This window comes from Parambassis ranga, chromosome 5 (assembly GCF_900634625.1).
Source record: "Parambassis ranga chromosome 5, fParRan2.1, whole genome shotgun sequence".
In the NCBI taxonomy this organism is placed as follows: domain Eukaryota; kingdom Metazoa; phylum Chordata; class Actinopteri; family Ambassidae; genus Parambassis; species Parambassis ranga.
The window spans coordinates 19661622-19677706 of record NC_041026.1 but is presented as its reverse complement, the minus strand read 5'-3'; the positions used below and the strand labels follow the sequence as shown (position 1 = coordinate 19677706).

Genomic DNA, 16085 nt, shown 5'->3' with positions numbered 1-16085 from the left:
CTGATAAAGGTGGAGGTTCAGGAGTCATGTCCAGACAAATATGCTGCCTTCGCCTGTAAATTTGAACATAATCCCATGTTCCTACAGCAGGTCCACACCCTTGTAGCTCTTCAAACAACTAACATTTGTGCTGGTTTACCAGAAGCAATGGAAACCATTCTGCTTTGTGAGCTTACTCAGGATTTAGGGATTGAGGAGAATGCCAAGTCTGCTGTTTTAAAACAAACGGCTGCAGCAGGAAGTACTGTGTAGTGTTCAACTAGTAGGTTTAACTGTGCTTCATTAGGTAGCTAAAATAATTTCTAGTGGTCAGGTTATCTGGTCAAGGATGATATGCTGAGGACTTCAGAGATACTGCAGTAATAACGACGATAGGTTGACGCAGCACGGACAGTCAGGGATGCATTTTTTTGTTCCAGTGGGCGTGTTTTCATCCAGTTAACGGGACTGACTGGTCGGAAGAACTTCCACTCGGCTACTTGTACGTATTCTTCTCAACTCTTCTAATTTACATATCAAATACGTTTTAGTACCATAAAGTCAGAAGCTGCGCAGGCGGAGAATACTTGGCGACGGCACTACAGGCAGAGAAAACGTGCAGCATTGCGTCTGTCCCAAAAAACAGCAGTCGAGAGACATGAAAGTGTGATCGTCAGGTAAGTTAAACCCGTTCCAAACGTACTGTTCTTCATCCAGACACTGATCGAACACTGATTATCAGTTGGCTTCAGACAAAGCGCGATGCAGAGCGACAAGTCGGAGCCGAGAGAAGCCAGCGGCGCCGAGCGTCCGAGCGCAGGCGAGAAGACAGACCCGAGCACTACGGTGGCAGAGAGCACCAAACACAAAGGGATCAGTGCTGTCGCGGTGCTCTGGACGTTTGGGAAATGTCTGGGCGCTTTGCTGCCAGTTTATCTGGCCGGTTACTATCGGGTCAGCACCAGTCTCCTGGTGTTCGGCATGATGATCTACACGGGATGGAAACATGCCCGAGAGGCGAAGGAGGCGCGCCTCAAGTCAGCCATACAGCTCCACAGCAGCGAGGACGAGTACACGTCCATGAACGTGTCCAAAATAAAGCGAGACCTTCCAGCATGGGTAAGAAGTGACCTCACATGAAGATTGCACCACTGTATCTTCAACCCACATTGACCTGCAGTAACCCCACGTTACATACAGCAAGTCCCAGCAGGGAACACCACACATTCAAAAATAACCATAAAGAACATTTACGGTAATAATCCATTTGCTGTTATTGAGCCTCATAATACAGATTATATATTACAGTAAATCATGCTCAAGCTTGCAGCAACCAGGTGTGCAGAGGGAACAGTGTCCCCTTCAGCAGAGACTCACTTCCTAAAATGACTCTGGTTATGTTTCAATCAAACTTGTATAAAAGTTTTTAAAACTCCTTGGTGCATTGTAGCAACTACAACACATTGCACATTCAGATCTTGGGTGTAAAAGTAAAAACTTGATGGTCTAAGGAAAATTCATCATGAGAGAGTTTGTAGGAAGACAAATTATGAAACACAACATATGGCCACACCCAGATGAAGTTCTTGTGGGTTCCTTTTAAAGCTATTCTTTGTTATTGATTGTGTAAGTATTCAGAAAGAGGCATCTCCATGTTGTTGTCTAGTGCTACTTAATACATCTTTTATGGCAGGTCTTATGAAATATGAATGTGGTAAACATCCTAAACTCTTGTTTTGCAAAAGTCATATCCTCATATCTGACTTGTGTTTGTACTGATGACATTTCCAGACCTGCATCAACCTGTTGTGTGTTTATCAGGCTCTACAATCAGTTTATTCATGTCCCTGCATTGTGTTTCTTTCCTGCAGGTAAACTTTCCAGATGTTGAGAAGGTTGAATGGCTCAATAAGGTAAATATCAGTGGTTGCCTGATCTTTTTATTGTATGACTGCCCATTCCTTTTTAAACTTAACAAACACACATCGGTCCATTTAGTATCCCAGCTGTTGTGGGGATTGACACTTGCTGGCAAATGCTAAGCTAAATTCTGGTGCTAGCAGATAGATGGTAGCTGCAGCTATTTTCCAGATAAAGCCACACCCCCATTAGAGCAACCACTCCTTGCAGAGGGCAGGCCCAGTGCCAGGCAACCCTCTCAACATTTCCACTTCACTGCAGGCTGACAGGAAGGAGGAGGAGCCGCAGAGTCCCTCTAAACTAAATTAAACTGCAGCTCCTGCCTCTGTTTCCTTTGCTTTCCCTCTGGCCTTAAGAAACTAAAGGCTACAAATACAGACATAGAAAAATACAAGCATTCATGCTAACAGGGCCATGAGACTGGACTGTCATAGAGCAGACAATGGCAATGTTTGAGACTGGTTCCTGGAGGGGGGGTCAGCAGATCATCATATTTGCTCAGGCTTCATTTTTACACAGGAGCAGGCAGCTGATGACTCACTCCTCACTTATGCCTGACTGTGACCAACTCTGTTTTTTTCCACAGTCGAAGAAGCATGCAGCCAAAAACAGCCTCTGCTTTTAGATTCTTTCCCAGCAGAGTGGACTAAGGACAAAACATGTTTATATAGTGCATTTTTATTCTGTGAAAGTACCCCTACAAAACACACAGAGCACATAATACATGGTTGCATACAGTATGTAAGGACCCAAATGAAAGGACAAACAGCTGTGGAGGGTTAGCTGTGGAGGCTGTCAGCTGTCTCTGTCATTCTTCTTTATTGCTTATGGAAGCCCAGGCATCTGACAGTTAGTTTTGATGTTATATGGCTAAAAATGCCAAAGTTTACTTAAAGCAGCAGTCTGAAGCCCCTTTCAGACATTGAACATATAACATGAATGTGTATTCAGGCATTTGTACTTAATGTTCCTCACAACTTTATTCAGACATGCTTATGATGGATGATGAAGAGAGTGCATGTGTGATATTTGCTACATGCTTGAGACAGGAAGTTGTTCAGGGTCTCCTGCAGCTTCTTCTACATTACCATCTGCCTTGTGTGTTCCAGCCTCATACAGCCTGTATATCATTAAAGTCTCTGGTCATGCCCAAAAGCATGTGCAGTACTTTAGACGTCTTCTGATGCTTCTTGGTCTTGTCTGGGCCTGTCAGTTAATACCATTCAGACTTGTAGAAAGTGATTCTAACTCTGACTTAGAACACACCCATCAAAATGAATAGAAATAAACAGTGCATATCTCAAAAGGGCTTATAAAGTGCACATGTATTTTATGTTTTTTTTTACACTTAAAAGGCTCTTATAAACTTGTTGTCATGATCAGGTATTGCAGCAGGTGTGGCCCTTTGTTGGGCAGTACCTGGAGAAGCTACTGATAGAAACCATCGCTCCATCTATCCGTGCCTCGAGCAACCACCTCCAGACCTTCAGCTTCACCAAGGTGGACATGGGAGACAAGGTGATGGCACTCAGAGTTTAACTATAATCTGACATGACAAACATTCACACTAATTCTGTATTTGAATTGTACCTGCTAATGTGTTTCTCTTCAGGCTATGAAGGTTGTTGGGATCAAGGCACACACAGAGAATGATAAAGGACAGGTCCTGCTGGATCTGTATATTAGGTGACTGTAAATCCTTTAGGGTTCCCTTTATTAGAGTTTTTAGCATGTGCATGACATTTATGTTTGTGTTTCCTCAGCTTTGTTGGCAACGTGGAGATCAACGTTGAAGTCAAAAGATACTTCTGCAAAGCCGGAGTCAAAGGAATGCAGGTGTGTCTTCTTAATATCTATGCAGTCATGTGATGTTTGTAATTAAATCTATGCCAGCAGACATCTGTTGTGTTTCTCCGTCTGTAGCTCCATGGGATGATGCGGGTGATTCTGGAGCCTCTGATCGGAGACGTACCCATCGTGGGCGCAGTGACTATGTTTTTCATCCGTCGGCCTGTAGGTCCATCCACACTCACCTCTTTTTGTCCTTTTCGTATTTCACCCTTCAACCCTATCTGCCTGTGACTATCATGTGTCCCAATATTGCCTTGTATGCTTTTATGCTATAGATTTCTCGTCACTCCTGATTGATTTGCTGTTCTCTCTTATCCCTTCCCAGAAACTAGACATCAATTGGACTGGGCTGACTAATTTGTTGGACATTCCTGGACTGAAGTGAGTTGTACTAAAATCTCACCTAGCTCACCAAATAATATGATGACATTTCTGGTTTTATGGAGTGAAATTTTCTCTGAAATGCTCCTTTCTCCTTTGTTGCAGTGTCATGTCAGACAGCATGATAATGGATGCCATCGCCTCCTTCCTGGTGTTGCCCAACCGCCTGGTTGTCCCTCTGGTTCCTGGCTTGCATGTGTCCCACCTACGTTCTCCTTTGCCCAGGGTGAGGCCTGAAATCTGAGACAGTGATGTTTGTTCACACCACAGCCGTCTCATCCAACCATGACCTCTTCTTTCTCAGGGTGTGGTACGCATCCACCTCCTGGAAGCACAGAATCTAGCAGCCAAGGACAACTATGTTAAAGGCGTCATGGCCGGCCTGTCTGACCCCTATACCATACTAAGAATGGGTCCTCAGACCTTCACCTCACAGCACTTTGACAATACAGACTCTCCCAAGTGGAATGAAATGTATGAGGTGAGGATGAAGGAGAACTTAATTTTGGAGAGTTTGACATGTCCGTCCACTGCATGGGAGATTCTGTGTATATCATTTTACATCAATATATGTGGTATTAGACAGTGATCACTTTCATCCACAAGGACAGCTTCCATATAAAACCCTCAAGTCAGTCCTCATGCCTGTATGTGTGTCCTGTACATCAGGTTATTGTCCATGAAGTGCCTGGTCAAGAGTTGGAGGTGGAGGTTTATGACAAAGACCCAGACCAGGATGATTTCCTGGGCAGGTACAATTATGCAGAGTTCACATCTCTTGTGTGTGTCACATTTTCATCTTCATCAGAGGGAAAAAAAACTCCTATAGTTACAGAGTCTGCTTTCTTTGCCTTTGGTTCTTCCACCTTTTTAATAATTCTATATCTTCTTGTCTACATAGGACAAAGGTGGATCTGGGCATTGTGAAGAAATCCATAGTTGTGGATGATGTAAGTGAAAAGCTGTTTTATATTCTCCACAATATGAATAAATACATGTTTAATCATCTCTGTGTCTGTCCTTGCTCCCAGTGGTTCTCTCTGAAGGATACTCCATCAGGCCAGATCCACTTTAAACTAGAGTGGTTGGCTTTGCTGCCTAACACTGATCGACTAGAGCAGGTTGGAGACTCATTTCTATTTCTGGTGATTCTACACAGTAATGATTTATGTGTGTTATGTGCAGCTTAGTGTCAGACAGTGAAAACTCTGTTCAATTCCCTCCCAGATCCTAAAGAGGAATGAGAGTGTCACAAGTAGGACTGCCGATCCTCCTTCGTCTGCCATCTTGGTTGTGTATCTGGACAAGGCTGAGGCACTTCCTGTGAGTCAAATGTCTTTACCCTCTGTGCCCACATTTGTTCTCAGCACAGACTAGTTTCCTGTGTGTGGTTAAACTGAGACAAGAATTGTAACTGCTTCGCTGTCTCACATTCCACAGGTATGTTGCGTTGGCCTTAATGCCACTGGCTCTGTAGATGAGTGTGTAACTGTCCAAACACTCATTGCTCTCTGCTAATATCTGCTGTCACGTTGCTCACTAAAAGGAGCAGCTGTGACCAAGTCTCTGTTCTTCTTTCTGTGCAGATTTACACTTCCTGATGTTGCCATACAACATAGTACTTCCTTTCAGCTATTTGTGCTGTTGCCATGGCAGCCTCCTACACTATTATTCACATCCACCACATGTTGTCAGAATGGAAGATAAGACTATTTACTGCTGTGTTCTTGGTTACAGAAGATCATTTCTCACATGCTTCTCTCTGTGATCATATTTATCTCCAACTTTGTACCATTTAGATGAAGAAAGGGAATAAAGAACCCAACCCCATGGTGCAGCTCTCTGTGCAGGACATCACTAGAGAGAGCAAGGTATCCCTGCTGAGAAAACCACTGATATACTGCAGAACGTGCTTCTTTTTAATATGCACAACCCTTCCTCCTTACTCCTGTCTTTAGACTTGTTACACAACTATTAATCCAGAGTGGGAAGAAGCCTTTACATTCTTCATCCAGGATCCTCGCAGACAGGACATAGACATTCAGGTAACAGCTCATAAGATGAAGTGTAAAGCACTAAACCGTTTTGTTTGGTAATCTGATAGCCAAAGCTGCTGGTATATTTGGATCTCTTTCATCAGGTGAAAGATGCTGACCGTGTGCAGACTTTGGGCAGTCTCACCATTCCATTGTCCCGTCTGCTGTCAAATTCCAATCTCTCTCTGGACCAGTGGTTCCAGCTGGACAACTCCGGATCAGCCAGTCGCATTTATATCAATGCAGTTCTCAGAGTAAATGGCACCAATATCTGATGAATTAATGTCTAATAGTGTATAAGGTTTCATTTAAATTATAGATGAGATTGAATTCCAGTCATAAATGTCATGTCCCTCCACCTACATAGGTCTTGTGGTTAGATGAGGAAAGTATTCCATCAGATGTGTCATCTAATCTGGAGGCTGGCTTGTCCAAACAGCTGCCACAGCAGACCTCCCCTCACCCAAGCTTTGCCACAGAGGTAATGGAGGACATTGCACTTACATGCAGTATGTCTATTTGTAGAGTCCTGAGTGTGTTGCAGTTACTTGCAGGTAGTACCTTAACACTGTGTGATTTGTTTTCAGGGACTGCTAAGAATTCACCTGCTAGCAGGCCAGAACCTTATTCCAAAGGACAACCTGATGGGAGGCATGGTGAAAGGCAAGAGTGACCCCTATGTTAAGATCAACATCGGGGGTGAAACATTCACAAGTAATGTTATCAAGGGCAATCTTAACCCCACCTGGAATGAGATGTATGAGGTAATTTCACATGGACTGATGCATAAGTGGACATGTCACGTGTTCATTAGTGCCATGTTGTATAATTGCTTTGAAAGAGTCTGCATGTCACTGTGTGTATCCTCAGGTGATTCTCACACAGCTTCCAGGCCAGGAGCTGCATGTGGAGATGTTCGATAAAGACATGGACATGAAGGATGACTTCATGGGCAGGTAGCTAATTGTTATTTCATTCTCACATTTGATAAATTAGATTCTACATAGACACATTGTCATCTCATGTTATTTTTGACACCCAGGATGAAAATCAGCCTGAAGGACATCATTGATTCTCAGTACACCGATCAGGTATGCAGGTGCTTCTTGTTCTTAAGGATCCTCAGATCTATCACAACACTGTGACTTTAGTCAGTAGCATATTTCTCAGTAGTGCTCTTTATTTTCCAGTGGTACACTCTTAGTGATGTGAAGTCTGGTCGAGTTCACCTGGTACTGGAATGGGTTCCGACTGCCTCAGAGCCAGACAGACTGGACCAGGTCTGTATTTTTAAATCCTGGATTAATAGACACTTTGTGGTATATTTGAATCATATTGATATTTACTTTACACTTACATTACTTAGGTTCTTCATTTCTACTCAAGACAGTCATACCACAACAAGGCAGTTCCCTCAGCAGGACTACTGTTTGTGTATGTGGAGCGGGCAGATGGCTTACCAGTGAGTCCTACAACAACTAATATTCAGCATTAGCAGTTAACTTCTGAATTTCTGGGGATCATGTGTTCCTGTTCTGTCTTTCTGCAGGTGAAGAAGAGTGGCAAAGAGCCGAAAGTGGGAGCAGAGTTTACTCTTAGACAAACATCCCGGAAAACTACTGTAATTTAACTCCATCTACATTCACACTCATTCTGATGCTACATTTTAAGAACCTGCTGTGTCACAGTACTGTATTTATCAGTAAGGTTGGCTGACTCTTTCATCTTTCCTGAAGGTGTGTGATCGTACAACATCTCCTGAGTGGAACGAGGCATTCTGCTTCCTCACGAGTGATCCCAGAGAGGATATCCTTGTTGTTAAGGTCAGTTGGCATCAGCTGTGTAATCAAAATAAGACAGAAAGTGTTGGTCACACTCAAAAAGCCAATGTGTTCCATATGTTGTTTCAGCTCTCCCACAGCTGGACTCTGCCCATTGGTTCCCTGGTTGTTCCTCTCAGAGAGCTGTTGTCTGAACCAGAGCTATTCCTGGACCAGTGGTTCCATCTGGATGGAGCCTCACCTGAAAGTCAAATTCTTCTGAGGATTGAACTCAAGGTGGGATTACTCTCTGTCTGCTGATTGCCATATTGTTTTTATTGTTCTTATTCTCAGTATTTAATATATATCACAAAGGTACGTTATTGAGAGTCAAGACTGTTTGGAAGGTTTTTCAAATATGTGCTTGTTGTACTGATGCCTTGTGCCTTGTTTTTGCAACCTGGATTGTCACTACAGATGCTGATTCCTAGCCAATGTCCTGGTGCCACTGATAAAGCTAAGGTCACTTCAGTGTCAGGCCCTTCCCCTGCTCAACCAAAGCAGGAGGCAGACACGGCACTCCGGTGAGATATTTAATAAGCAAGTCTTTTCTTTCAGTTTGTTTGTCTATTAAATTTGCATTACTGCTTTTTTTAGGTCAGGTACAGTGGATGCTCCTCCTGTGGAGACAATTGTCTCTTCAGTGACTTTGCAGGAAGATGTAAATGTAAAGGAAACAGCAGCAGCTAATGAAACTGAAGATAAGGCGGAGAAATTGCAGATTCCTGCCATAACTCTACCTGCTCATACTTCTCCAGGCCTCAGCTTTGCCAGCGAGGTAACATCACAGTGTTATCATCTGTAAGACCAGCAGATATAAAGAGCAGGGCATGGCAAGACAACATTTAATGTATAAAAAGTGTACCATTAAATATCCCTCCATATAGGGGCTGCTGAGAATCATCCTGCTGGAGGCTGAAAGCCTGATCGCCAAAGATAACATGATGGGCGGTATGGTGAAGGGAAAGAGTGACCCCTATGCCAAGATCACAGTTGGAGATGTCACATTTAAGAGTAATGTGGTGAAGGAGAATCTCAACCCAGTCTGGAATGAGATGTATGAGGTGTGTATTAAGACTCGTACAATTTGAGGAGGGCAGAATGAGTAACCAGCACAGTTTTCCCAGTTTATTAGACTTTTTTTATTACTGTTCTGTGTTTTGCCTTTAGGTGGTGCTAAGGTCCCAGTCAGGACAGGAGGTTCACATGGAGCTGTATGATAAAGATATGGACAAAGATGACTTCCTGGGAAGGTGAGGGGTAATGTGGAGCTGAACATTCCCGAGCATCTAAGATAAGATAAAACTTTATTAATCCCGAAGGAAAGTCTTGTCAAGTTTTAACTGTTTCAGTGCAACATTCAGCAGACTGTTTACTGGCTGAATTTAGTCACTTAGCTATAGAAGAAAATAGATGTAAGACACCTAAAGCAGCTAAAAAAAGCAGCATTCAATGTACCTAAAGTGTGTACCATGTGTGTACCTACTTTCAGTTTTCAACTGGGAAATTGAAATGACCACTGTGCCGATCTGGTGGCCTTTTCTTAACTGTTTAGTTTTGCACCAGTTGTTTTGACCGGTGCTGTTGTCCATGGTTGTGTGGTTAATGTGCATTTTCTGTTGTAAACAGATTGAAAATCAGTGTTGCAGACATAATTGGTTCCCAGTACACAGACCAGGTGGGTGGTCTGTGCGTTTTCTTGTGATTGCCCTCTAATGATGGTAGGCTGTGACTCAGTGAGTGAACACTTCTGTTTCAGTGGTACACACTGAGTGATGTGAAGTCTGGTCGTGTCCGTCTGATACTGGAGTGGGTTCCTGCCGTGTCCCATAATGACACCCTCGACCACGTCAGTGCAATTTGTGTTATAATCATTTTCATTTATAATGTCGCTAATTTCATTTTAGTGTAAATGATTTCTGATTTGTTTTCACATTTTTCATCTGTGCTAAGTCACTGTAATGTGTTTTCCACTGCTGCAGGTAATGCAGCTGCAGTCTCTCCAGTCCTACAAGAACAAGGCTGTTCCCTCTGCAGCGCTGCTCTTTGTTTATGTGGACAGAGCACACTCACTGCCTGTGAGTACCCTGTAATTTTGTACACTAAAATATCATAAGTGACGCCAGCATAAACAGACATTTAGAAGGCATATGATCTCTCTTAAAGATGAATGGGAAATTTTCAGTATGTTTACCCTATATTACAGAGATTGAATCTTATAGATTGATGTTTTATGTGTCTTTCTGTGTCTAGTATAAGAAAAGTGGAAAGGAGCCCAAGGCTGGAGCTGAGCTTGTGTTTGGTAACACAACCTACAAAACCAAGGTATGACAGACAGTAAACACACACACACACATTTCTTAAAGCAATAATATATGTTCATATTCTTTAATTGTTGTTTTTTACCAGCAAAACAGCAAATTTATTCTGTTTGTTTCTACCTTCACCCCTGATATGATTATTGATAAAAACAAAGAGTTATTTTATCACCCTCTTTTGTGAATGATGGAAGTCAGTGCAAGAGAATTGTACACAATATTGCACATCTCAGACTACCAGTTCATGTTACCCAATCACCAAACATTTGACCTCAGATCTGTTTATTGCACTCTCTCACACCTTTTCTAACTGCAGGTGTGTGACAGTTCCAGATCTCCTCAGTGGAGTGAGGCATTCTACTTCTTGGTTCACAACCCCAGAGAGCAGATGCTTATCGTGAAGGTGAATCTATTCACGGTGCTAATGAACAGCATTTAAAAGTCTGCTGCTGCTGTCATCAGAAACATCTCATGGTCTGACTGACGTGATATAATTGCTCTGGTGTCTGTAGCTGTCCAGCGCTTGGGACCAGCCCATGGGTTCTCTGGTAGTTCCTGTGAGAGAGCTGCTTTCTGAGCCACAGCTGGCCCTGGACCGGTGGATGCATCTGGATGGTGCCTTAACTGAAAGTGAGATCCTCCTCAGGGCTGAACTCAAGGTATGGGAGTATTTACACACAGGAGATTAGTGCCTCACTGACCGACAGAGAGAAACTCAACAGACATTTGTTGCTGACAGATCCTCAGCTCAAGAATGACTGAAGCTCCACAGCCATCTGCACATGGCCCAAAGAAAGAAGAGATGATGAGCACACCTGAAAAGACATCAAGAGCAGCAAATGAGAAGGGGAAAAGCTCAGAGCTGCCAGTGCATGAGTAAGTCATTAATTGATGTGACAATGTTCACATTAAAACTGCTGCTGAAGCCATCAAACCACAGCTGTCCTGTGTGTGTTTTCAGGTCTGCTGTCATGTCAGACCAGTCTAAAGAAACTGAAGCCGCACACTCCACACAAAAGGCTACTGAACCAGCTGATAGCATGCGTGCTGCTGCAGTGAGTCACATTATCATGTGTTATGTGTCCTAACTATTTAGTTTTTTTGGTTTTATCTTTTTGTAACTTTAATGTTGTTTTGGTCACCAGGTGGAGAAGCCCACAGATGCAGACGAGCATCCCAAACAGCCACATTCCATTGTTAAAGGAGACTTTGAACCACAGCAAACAGAGGGGTGAGCACCGCGTCACAACAAACATTAGAAAATAAAGAAAAACAAGAAACATGTTCGGATTTCCTGAATTGTGTGTCTGTGTGTATGTGAATGTAGTTCAGGGTTAGGTCTTCTTGCTCAGGCGACGGTGACTGGTCTTTCCACTGACTCTGTGGAGCCAGAAGATGTGACAGAAATCCCTAAAACAGAAAAAGTTCTCCCACCACACACAACCCCAAACCGGGACTTTGGAAAAGAGGTAGGTTTGTGGTGTGTTTACATAGATTTATTTCAAAAGATGTTTTCTTAGGGTTAAAAGAAGTGTTAAGAGTTAATGTTTTTAATCTTGGAGTTACTATACTGCCATCTTTATGCAGCCAGTGGAGTCGCCCCCTGCTGGCCATTAAAGTAGTCTCACTTTAAGACATTCAATGTACATTATCATCCATAATGTACAATGTACATCCATCTTTTATAAACATTATCTGAGCAAACAGCACATGTTCTGAAACACAAAACCAGTAAACACACAGCATACAGTGTGCTGTAGGCCTTCTTGTGTATTTTGTAACACTTTAGTCTCCATCCTGTAGGGGCTGCTGAGGATTCACCTGCTGGAGGCCCAGAATCTGGTTGCTAAGGACAACCTGATGGGTGGCATGGTGAAGGGCAAGAGTGACCCTTATGTCAAGATCAACGTAGGAAAGGTTACATTTAAGAGTCATGTTATCAAAGAGAACCTGAACCCCACATGGAATGAAATGTATGAGGTAAGTAGAGGTTATGTTGTTTACATTTAGATGCATCAGCAGTGTTACAGCTGTGTGCTTGTGTTTGTTTTGAACAGGCTGTTTTGAGTGGGCACAGCATCCAGGAAATCAAGTTTGAAGCATTTGATAAGGATCTAGATTCTGACGACTTCCTAGGAAGGTGTGTGTGTGTCATACAAGACAACACCTATGACTTTTGCCAAATGAGAACTAAAATAAATCAACACTGATATCTAAAAGTCTACTAGAAGTAACACATCTCATGTTCACAGGTTCAGCGTCAAGCTAAATGAGGTCGTCAGTTCACATTACACAGATCAGGTTAGTCAGTAACTCATGAACTCCAGTTGCAACATGTGATTTCTGTCATTTCCTTGTATGGTGTTGTCTCCTTGTGTAACCACTGTTTCTGTCACAGTGGTACACCCTGAATGATGTGAAATCTGGACGCGTTCACTTGATTCTAGAGTGGGTTCCTACAGTGACAAATGCAGTCAGACTGGACAAGGTGGGCCTTTCTCGCTACTTTATTCTATCATTTTAGCCTCTTTATGGCCTTCTAGGTAACATTGTGTAGCAACATTACAACATGTATAGTGCCTCATGAAACCTCACTGTCTGTTCTCATGCTACAGGTCCTTCAGCTTCAGTCTCTCCAGAGCTATCAGAACAAAGCTGTCCCCTCTGCAGCTCTGCTCTTTGTGCATACAGAGGCAGCAGATTCGTTACCTGTAAGTCATCTACAGTTTGTTTACATTACCCACAGTGATTCTACACGCAACATGAGTGTCTCCTGTTTACAGTTGAAGAAGAGTGGAAAAGAACCCAAAGCTGGAGCTGAGCTTGTTTTGGGTGAAACAACCTACAAAACCAGTGTAAGACTCCAAAATGCACGCTGTTTTGTATTCTTACTTGTGTATTAGATTCATTGTAACAATCGTGTTCCTACAGCTGTGTGATCGCAGCACCAGTCCTCACTGGAATGAGTCGTTCTACTTCCTGGTCCATGACCCTAAACATCAGATGCTTGTGGTGAAGGCAAGGACTTCATTTACAACTTATTTACATATTTTGCGCAGTGTGAGTGTCTGTGTTTGGTTGTGATTAAAACTTATATCCCCTCTCTTGCATTAAAGCTGTCCAGTGGATGGGACCAGCCGATGGGATCTGTGGTGGTTCCTGTGAAGGATCTGCTTGCAAAGCCACAGCTGGTCCTGGATCAGTGGTTACACCTGGATGGAGCCTCACCTAAAAGTCAGATCCTGCTCAGGGCTGAACTCAAGGTCATAACCTCTGAAAGACAAAAGTCAGCGTGTGTGTTTTTAGCTGATCATACTGAATCATAAATGGTTCTCCATAGATTCTAGAAACCAAAATGGTGAACATGATCGATGCAGGGACTCTGCCCTGTGCTGCCTTCGGATGTGGAAATGGACAGGTGAAGTTGTCTCTGTCATATGCGTCACAGGAGAGAAAGCTCGTCGTCATCGTCCATGCCTGCAGGTCTGTGTGCCAGTGACAAAATGTGTTAACATATATAAAGGGTAGAACTGTGTGTTTTAACGTTGTTTTCGTCTCTTTGCAGAGGTCTGCAGTCTCAAGGTAAAGATGGTGTAGACAGCTACATCTCCCTCATGCTGCTGCCAGACAAAAGCAAGGCCACCAAGAGGAAGACAGCTGTGAAGAAAAGAGATCTCAATCCAGAATACAATGAAAAGTAATGACCTTACATTATTTCTATTTTTAATACCACAGAAGATCTCCTGTTGTAATCATCTTCATCACTGTCTTTAAGGTTTGAGTATGAGCTGCCTTTGGACGAGACAAGATTCAGACGCCTCAGTGTATCGGTGAAGAATAACTCAGCCTCCTTTAGAAGCCGAGACGTCATTGGACAGGTCAGTCTGAAGCTGTGCTTCTACCACACATGTGGCTGTAAATGTACTGTAGACAGACAGACAGCAAGCTGCAGGAGGTTTGGGTCTATTGACACCTGAAGGATGGGTCAGGACTTTTCTCAGTAACAGATTATCTAGGATTTACAGATGTACTTTGAAACAGTTGGCAGACTGATCAGGACTTCACTGATAACATCAAACATTATATTCAGGGGTTAAAGTCTGTGATTGTCATCATGATTTTATACTCTCTGAATGAGAGGAGTAAAAGATCGCTCTTGCTGGCACTGTAATCCATATAAGATTATGCACTGTGGGATGGACTGTTACTTTAAAGTAGTAAGTGTTAAACTAAGATCTGGTCTGAGCTGACACAACCTTCACACACAGTGTGAGTGACTCTTGAGTTGCACTGCTTACACATGACCTTCCTGTTCTTTAGGTGCAGATCGAGTTGTCCGAGGTTGACCTGAAGTCAGGGGTCACAGAGTGGTGAGTAGAGTTTCAAATATTTAGTCTCAAATTCCAGTCGCAGTGGTTGATAGTGTTTTTTTTTTTTTTAATCTGTGGACTGTCTTGTCATCATTTGTCCTTCTTCTATTTTTAGGTTCACTCTGATGGATGAGGCTGAATAGTCCGCCTGCATGCTGATGTCAGAATACAGCAGTGATAATTTCACCAGTTAACTCGGCACTGCTGCTGCTCACGTCGATGCCTTTTTGTCTCACTTCTGTATCCAGCCTTACCCAGCTTTCTGTGGCACATATACATATACATACACATACAGTATACACATATAGTATAGAAGTGGACCACGCTGTGTATTCACACTCACCAAAGATCAGCAGGATGAAGTTGTAGCTAAGTTAGCATTGTTTATTGAAGGTTACTGTGTTCAGTTTACAGACCAGCAGAGCAAGTGGAGGATGAGCAGAGAGAGAGAATGAAGTCATGTTGCATCAGTTGTTGTTTTAAATCTTGTTTGAGTTGCAGGAACATTTATATGTGTTGCTCATGAATATTAAATCCATGTCAGTAATCTGTTTTATGGCAGCAGAGTTATAGGAGTATTTCACAGCACCTCGCCCTGTAGCTTTCCACAGTGCCTTTGGAAATGATTTAATGATTCTTTTTTTACACTTAAAACTTGTACATGTTACACAGTTGTTTGTTTTTTGTGTATATTTGCAAAGACTGCAGATCTGATCACTGAAAGACAATAAAGAGATTTAGCATGTCTCACTTTTAGTGTTTTGAATGAACCATTTTGGTCATATTGTCTGGACAGAAGATAAACTGTAACTTTACTACTTAGTTTTGAAAAGTGTGTGTGAGTTAATTTTTTTTTCCAAGTAGTTAGTAGTAGCAGTAGTAGTTTAGCATTTCCTGGGCAACACCAAAGGCATGTTATACGAGGTGTTTACCTGTCATTAATGAAGTTATTAACCTGGGTTCAGGAACAGGGCCACGCCTCACAATATATAGGCGTGTCTACTGCTCCTCTTTGTCTGTTAGTGAATCAATAACTATCAATCACCAAGTATTGACATAATCAGAATCAGACATACTTTGTTAATCCCAGAGGCAAATTGCTTAAAAGGTAAATGAAAAATAACTTAGAAGAAACAACAAAAGTAGGCGAGAGACACGGAGCGACTGAAACGTCGTGACGCATGCGCACAACGAATCTTATATATGGATAGAAAGTGTGAAAAAGGTCATACACACTCCACCTGCCTGTCTTCTGTTAAGAATATTATGTAAGATGTGCAAATGTTTGTTTCAGAACAAAAGAAGCCAAAATCAGTTAAATGTGTGCAAAAATAATAAATAAATTCTGCATTTACTTAAAACTATAACACGTTTGTATCAAGCAGACAGGTGTCGGGACATTTAGGGAAC

At 42.6% G+C, this 16085-nt stretch overlaps 1 protein-coding gene across 3 annotated transcripts; it reads left to right on the top strand.

Moving 5' to 3' along the window:
• The first annotated feature begins 373 nt into the window (after nt 1-373).
• LOC114435916 (extended synaptotagmin-1-like) lies at nt 374-15425 on the top strand. Of its 3 annotated transcripts, none has more exons than XM_028405883.1 (53): nt 374-656; nt 732-1098; nt 1851-1892; nt 3283-3417; nt 3512-3585; nt 3663-3735; nt 3823-3912; nt 4076-4131; nt 4237-4357; nt 4436-4612; nt 4801-4883; nt 5033-5081; nt 5163-5252; nt 5359-5454; nt 5931-6002; nt 6090-6176; nt 6272-6421; nt 6535-6648; nt 6755-6931; nt 7038-7123; nt 7210-7258; nt 7358-7447; nt 7534-7629; nt 7717-7788; nt 7904-7990; nt 8078-8224; nt 8405-8511; nt 8585-8765; nt 8875-9051; nt 9158-9240; nt 9617-9665; nt 9747-9836; nt 9970-10065; nt 10241-10312; nt 10622-10708; nt 10818-10964; nt 11045-11181; nt 11267-11360; nt 11448-11536; nt 11633-11774; nt 12109-12285; nt 12363-12445; nt 12558-12606; nt 12704-12793; nt 12921-13016; nt 13089-13160; nt 13237-13323; nt 13422-13568; nt 13646-13788; nt 13871-14002; nt 14081-14183; nt 14626-14675; nt 14791-15425. In XM_028405883.1, the coding sequence occupies exons 2-53, from the start codon at nt 742-744 to the stop codon at nt 14816-14818; spliced, it is 5478 nt and encodes a 1825-aa protein (XP_028261684.1). In that variant the 5' UTR covers nt 374-656; nt 732-741; the 3' UTR covers nt 14819-15425. The 3 variants fall into 3 exon arrangements, with proteins under 3 accessions (XP_028261684.1, XP_028261683.1, XP_028261685.1); XM_028405882.1 differs by having other exon boundaries at nt 722-1098; XM_028405884.1 differs by having other exon boundaries at nt 375-656; nt 722-1098; nt 11451-11536.
• Nucleotides 15426-16085: the final 660 nt, after the last annotated feature.